Source organism: Mytilus californianus, unplaced genomic scaffold (genome assembly GCF_021869535.1).
Source record: "Mytilus californianus isolate M0D057914Y unplaced genomic scaffold, xbMytCali1.0.p SCAF_13, whole genome shotgun sequence".
Taxonomy (NCBI): domain Eukaryota; kingdom Metazoa; phylum Mollusca; class Bivalvia; order Mytilida; family Mytilidae; genus Mytilus; species Mytilus californianus.
Window position 1 is genome coordinate 2,754,858 of NW_026262615.1, and position 7,294 is coordinate 2,762,151.

The 7,294-nt window shown below is 33.1% G+C and overlaps 1 protein-coding gene across 1 annotated transcript; it reads right to left on the reverse strand.

Moving 5' to 3' along the window:
• Positions 1-241: 241 nt before the first annotated feature.
• Positions 242-6,727, reverse strand: LOC127723014 (uncharacterized). The gene is made up of 3 exons (XM_052229417.1): positions 6,591-6,727; positions 3,885-4,220; positions 242-2,243 (listed from the first exon to the last, which is right to left on the reverse strand). The coding sequence occupies exons 2-3, from the start codon at positions 4,213-4,215 to the stop codon at positions 277-279; spliced, it is 2,298 nt and encodes a 765-aa protein (XP_052085377.1). The 5' UTR covers positions 4,216-4,220; positions 6,591-6,727; the 3' UTR covers positions 242-276.
• Between the last annotated feature and the right edge of the window lie 567 nt (positions 6,728-7,294).

The window sequence follows — 7,294 nt, forward strand, 5'->3', positions numbered from 1 at the left end:
TAATTGAGATATTTGATCGCCATACGATAGGGCAGAAAGTATTGTACTGCCAAGAAATATGAATTTATAATTTGAAAAGTCTTTCTCGTTGAAGGGACATGACAACGAGTAAAACATCACGTGTGTCCAATATACTGTGTCCTCACAACATGTACGGTTTTCGAGAATATGTACAATAAAGCTAACGTTAACACAACAATTAAATTACCCCCCCCCCCCCCCCCCCCCCCTTCCGCCCCAGTGAATAATGTACAGTCGAAATCATCACTTTATTTGTTAAGTTAACGTTGATTTCCTTATTTCTGCTGAAGAACATATCATTCGACCACATTGCAACGCTTTATCATAACACTCATAAGCCATGTTCTTATCTCCAGATACCTCAAAACATACTCCCAGTATTGTTAATGATACAGATATTGCTTTTGATGGAAAAAGAAATGAACTTTTCATTAGAAAATATAAATGACGTAAAGTATGTTGTCTACTGGAAATATCACCAAGATGATGATAACATAGAAATCTAAGACAGAGAGACATTTCTATAGGCATTACGAGCACGTGTCCCTCTTTCACCTCAAGCTGTAGTTCTTTCGGTATTAATGATGAGTTCTGCAGATACAACACACTGGATACAGTGGCTGTTTTTATCTTGTCATGCAATGACATCTTAGAATGGACACAATGACTGTACATATTAATTTGTACTTTACTATAGTTTCCAAGGCCTAACAGCAACATATGAGGTACGCATTTCGACATAATGTAATCTATTAGTCCGAGTGTTTTAGTGTACTGGCCTGTCACATAATAAAATGACGCATATAACAACCAACCCGACACAGCATCCTTATCGATACACTCCTGTAAATGTCTATGATAAAGTTTGTGTATATCGTACGGGTTAACAATTGTGTTTGGAGGTGGTAATAGCTGTGCCACATATGTACTGATTTTAGCATAATAATATTTGCATACATCAATAATAAATGAAGATGATTCATACTTAACTAATGATTTAGTAAATGCAAGTCCTTCAAAACAAAGTGAAATGTCTGTTGATATTCTCATCGTTCCAGTTATCCTGTAAAGTAGAATATCTAACAAAATGAACGAAGATTCACTCTTTGTACGTAATAAATTGTGATTTTCATTGGTATTCGGAAATAGATTCTTTACTAATCCATTAATCCCCCCACACTTTATACTCTCAAGTACAGCTAGTAGAGTCATATTGTTACTCTTGTTGATCTTTCCGAGGAACATATTATGTTCAGGTATGAAATAGTTCGGACAATAGCAGATATTTACCCATGATTTTAATTTATCAAGACAGAGGGAAAAACAATGAAACAATTTATATATTTGAAATGTATTGATATCCACTTCCTCCGAAACCCAGAATAAAGCCGTCTTTAGAAAGTAAGAGCACAATAAATTTTGTACTTCATCGTGTGTGTTGATTATACGCTTTAATGTTAATTTGAGTAGACCATAACATAAGAGTTGAGTGAAATTAAACGAATGTACAAGTTTCTTTTCCGCAACAGAGAAAGACACTCTCCATAATAGGTCATTATCTGATACAGTCTTAGGTCCTATTGGCACTAGCAAGCATCCGTAATTCATTATCCTGTCAATTACGAAATTAGGGGGCCATTGGCATCGATGCCGGGATGCCCATGGCATTGCGTTGTGAGGAAGATATTTACTCCGTAGGCAGTATGCATGATCGATAGTCTGTCTCTGGTCTGATAGACATGGACCGTGTGAAAATATCGGCACATTCTTATACCTTTGCTTAAAACTATCAAGAAAGAGGTTTACTGATGCATACCACCCTTTACCAATACTTTCAACACAGGCAGATTGTATAAGTGGGAATCTACATCCCTGCTCTGCTACGATCTTGAGTCTAGTAAATCCAGGATGATCAAAATCTGTTTCCATAACATATGTAGTACGATATATTTGGGGTTTGAATTGCCTCACATTTCGTATTACTTCAATTTGATTCAGTACGAACATTTTATCAAAATCACTGCCTGGCAAATCTAGTCCTTCTGCCAAACTTCCACTTGATATATTAGTCAAATCAGGCGAAGAACATGCATTTCCGATCATATCGTGTATGAGAAATAGTCGTTGTCTATTTCGTATATCTATTTCAGTACCAATTGTTGTTATTAGGCGTTCGTATAGGTACTTCTCCCAGGGGTTATTTCCAAGCAAATGCAAGTGATCTATAAAAATGAATTAGTTAATCATCTATCATAAAACTATATAATAACGTTAATGCATAGGCCCTATTCACCCGAGATTTATCCCAATCTGTCATTCTGATTAGAGCGTCAATCGTGTAATGTCGTATGTTTTGAGACTGGTTTGATATTTGGCAACCGATGGAACAACACTTATCAAGGTGGCTATTTCGTCCTCGGGGTTTCATCGGCTTAGTTCCGAACACGTTTCCTTTTACACCAAACAAAATCAATCATTCGGTCATTTATAGAAAATTCATTAGGATTTAAATGTTAAATATTGATATGAAATATCCCCTTGATACGTTCATTTGTTTTGTAAATTTACCATCTTGACTATGTATAAACTCTTGATTTATTCAAAACACAAATGTTGTCTCACCGTTAGCATATCAAGCCTTAGCTGAAGCTTTGCTTTCAAATATTGAGTTGACGTAATTCTGATTAAGGTAAAGGAATTATTATAGCTAAAACAATGACAAGATTGGAAAATGATCTCTTTGTTGACAATTTACACATCAGCTTTCTATTGAAGACGTTACAAATAGCAAACTAGAAATTCAGTGAAAACAGGTCAATTTCTATTGGTTTTTAGGATAGGAAACAAACAGCGCATACGCCGAGAAAAAAAGACATTCTGATATTAGCTTTGGTATTACAAATTACATAATCGACTTGAATATTCAGTTTGTCGACTTCTGAGCTCTCTCTATTGTGAACCTTAATGTGGTTGAATTTCGGACGATTTAAACAACGTTTACCAAATATTCCATTGTTGGCCCTTATTGAATGTTAATGTCAACGCTTAATATGAAAAGCAGGATAAAAAAGTTCTATTTCACTTTCTCGCATGTCTATTAATCAACTTGAAACACATTTTACTTATGTTACTCTTTTCGAAAAGCAGTTAAGACTAACTATGCTAATTTATAAAAAGTTTAATCATGACTTGCATAAATTTTACTGCAAGCCTTATATTGGAGGTATTTTGCATCTCACAATACGCGAATCAACGTTTACATCTTTTTGAATCATATATATTCATATACGCATACAAAGTGTACAAAACAACACCAATATGAAAAAAGGAAGCAATAAATATAAGTATCCATTAATATTTCGGAAAACATATTTCCTTCATCAGTATAATCATGACGATGTACAATGGATCATATCAATCTATTCTAATATAACTGAAAACAATCGTCAACGTTATATAAATTAAAATCGAACCACGCTGGTATAATTCTAAAATTTCAAAGTTGACTAAAGTTAAGTAATTATAAAAGAGGCAAAGTATTTATATATCCAAAATGAGTAGCACAGTTCGATTTGAACTGGTATGATTCTTAAACTTTATAGTTGACAAAGGTTAAGTAATTACACAGAGGCTGCGTATGTATACATCCAAATTGTATAGCACAGTGCAATGTGAACTACACCTTTTCATTGATCGTTGGTATAGTAATTGTCATGGTCTTGTCTGTTTGTCTTATGCTTACGGTTTTTGATTTAACTATTGGTATATTTCCCCTTTTAAAACTGTTTCTTCATTTTGATTACATCAAAACCGATAACATACCTGTCATCGAGTTTAAGAAATTAACATTACAAAGTAATTACTTTTATTGCTGTCTGTACAATTCTGTAAATATTCTAGGTAGTCTTTTGAAGATTTGTCAGGATATCTAAGGTTTAATATCCACTGTTCCTGTGTTTTACGTCTATGTAAACAAGCTTTGTACATTCTATCAAACTGTCTGATTGTAAGTCCAAAAACGTCATTTGAGATAATGAGGCCTCCATCTAACGATTGGTTTAGTAAGGGTGTATATTTACGCCTTCCACGGTAAGGAAAACATTTTACACTGTATATTTCCCAGTACGTTGTTTTCTTCATGCCAAATGGATACCCATCATCACAGTTGTCTTGGTTTGTTGACTTTCCGTTCATGGTGCCTATTATAAACATGTAATTTAATAAATTTAATTGAGGATTTGGTTTCTTATACAAATAATTCAAAGTCTTATTTTACTGTTCAATATATTACATAATTTACCGATTATCAGTTAGGATATAGTCAGTCCCGGTATACGACTTTAATAAACAATTTTAAAGGTTATTTTAGTTTTGTTTTAAAGTTTGATGTACCATATACTTGTATTAACGTTTCATATCTTTAGTAGACAGCATTGTCTCGACAAGTAATATTTTCTATGTTTAGTTTCGCTCGTAGTAAACAATTTAACATAAAGGGCGACCCAGAATACATTCAAGCACCAATGAATTAATTTTTAATTCTATCCCTCTCTGACGCTCAAAATAAAATTCATCTATAACGACCAAGGCCATGTGAAAATTACTAACAAATATTTGGCTTATATGAATCAATTGTTAAGTATGCGTCTCAATTTGAGGTACTGTTGTCCGGACAAGTTAAAATCAACCGTTTTAGTTATCTTATACATTGGATTTTGTTTTAGTTTTCATATCAAATAAGGATATGTGTTATGCTTGCTGATGATGCAAATAACTAACAAAGTCCCAATTAATTGGATATAGGCAATTAAAGATCGGCCTTAATCAATCAGCAAAACCTTAAACCTTAACGTATAGTCAGCTACAAAAAGGCCCTGACATGACACAATATGAACCGAAAAAAAAAGTAACAGCTCAGTGGGATTACAAGACTAGTAACGTTGTTTTGTTTTGTTTTTTGGCTCATTTATTTAGATATTTATGAAATCTGACAAGACCCACATACTATGCATAAATCAGCCGGTGAAGAGTTGTATTGGTGCATAAGTGATACTATAATGATTCATGCCTACTTCTTTTACCCATGAAAAGGAGAGGTATCTTATAAGCCATTTTTTGGCCCCTGAAATGCAAAATTAGTAAAATTGCTCAAGCCTTTTACAATTATGTTAAATTTATTAATACTTGAAAAGAATGAAATTCTCTGGATTCTTAAAATGTTTAAGTGGGAAAAGGACATTTGTGATATCGATATGACATCAAAATCATGTGATCATTAAATGGCCATTTAACATGCAGTTTTTAGTCGAAATAGCTTTGAGCAACATTTGTTCCCAACAAGATATTTTACAAATATATTCAAATATTTGCATCTATGTAAAATACACCTTGTTGCACAAATTGCAAGAAGTATGAAGCCCTAGTGTAACTATGTAAGACACAAAGTAAAAATATAAATACTAATTATTGATAGTCCTCCTCTTATTATTTGGCTGATTTATAATTATTTGGGTTTTCAAATTCAGGGAGCAAAACAAAGTGGTCTTACCATACCTTCTCCTTCGACCTTCTTTACTTTAAGTTGTCATGAACAATCTTTTACGTTTACGGTTACATGTACCACATTCTTTTGAAATATAAAAACTTGTTTTGTGCAATATTTCCTTACAATTTTATCGGATACTTGTGTTGTTACTTTATTCGTATAACTCAAAATAACTAAATCAAACAAACTATATCGCAGGCATGTTTTGCATGTCCAGAAAGATGTGTTATTGAAATTAGTCAAAGATACAATGAGTAAAAAAACAGTTACGGTAACAAAGTCATTCTTTGTGAACAGACTGAAAAGATACATTTTTGGTGTAGTCATACATAATTTAAAAAAAGGGCTTTTTTTATTGCGTTGTGGTCTGTATTATTCTACAATAAAATAAAACGATTTCACTCAGGACAACAACTTAACATGGAAAAAAAAGTATTAACAAATATATTAAACGTCGTCAATGTAAATACAAAAAAAGGGGAAGTCCTTAAAACTTGACAAACTCTAATGCTGGACTATTTCTACCAACGGAACGAACTGAAAACAACTATCATAGTGTTTTACTTGGTACAGGTCCTTTATGATGAATATGGTGGGTTCAAATTACATGACACTGATAGCTAGCTAAACCTCCCACTTTTGTGACAATTGTTTATAGTCTAGTTCTGTTACATCCACAAAATTAGGTAAGCAAAATTAGAAGTGTTAGGTAGCAAAAACAGGAAAACTGCTTATAATATGTAGGTTTCCAAATATGCTGTTTATCATTGGTACTTATATGCGATTGATATGTTAATATTGATTTACGTACTAACTTTATATCGTTAAGCACGCAGACATACTTTGTTGTCGTAACGTTTTTGATATGACCTAAAAGTATTCGACGATTACATGTATAATTATTGTCTGACGAAACAATTTAACAAACAAACACTCAGGGAATCACACAAACCCCAAACGAAGCGGGACATAATAAGATAACCGCCGATTGCAACACAGGTATCACTAATGATATATGTCTTACCTTTTTTCACTGGGCCGCTGGCTATACACTTTTTGTTTCACAATATTACTTGAATGATTGAAAGTTGGAGTTCAAGAACGTTGGAAAATGAGAGAAAAACATCCTGATGAAAACACTTGTACTGAGGCTATCTGATTTTGTTCGTATTAAAACAAGGATGGGCGGGCACTTAACGAAAGTGTTAAACACTTGTATAAATGTACTTACAAGGACATCTTAACACAACGTTAGTGAATCATAATTCGAAAATTTGAAACCTTACTCTATTTTTTATTTTTAATACATACATTTCTCAGTGGTCACATGATAATACGGCCATTGCACTGAATTATTTCTCATTGTTTGGTTCCTGATCTGTTGTTTGTACAGCCCTATATTTTATGTCCGATAAGTTTTACAGTGGTGCTTTCCCATTAAAAGTAATTTAAACAATCAAAGACCGAAAATATAAAAATAATGATGTTTGGTATGATTAACAATGTGGCAACTATCTCTTGAGTAAAGAACAACAATTTGAACCAATATAGGTCATCGAACGCCCTTCAACAGTGGTTCCCAGCATTACAAAAAGTGAAACAATTCAATAGCGCAAATAAATGTCGTGATTTATACAACAATAAAAATAGTTTAAGCATTTTCCTCTATGCATGTATCACCAAGCATACAAATCCACACTCAGTTAAGGACCAACAAACGAGAATAGG

Bases quoted from the DNA above. Each gene is read 5' to 3' on its own strand.
- LOC127723014 (XM_052229417.1), bottom strand. From the start codon at position 4,215: ATGAACGGAAAGTCAACAAACCAAGACAACTGTGATGATGGGTATCCA. The intron at 2,244-3,884 runs GTAATTACTTTG...TCATTTTTATAG, and splicing joins TTGTACAGACAGCAATAAAA to ATCACTTGCATTTGCTTGGA.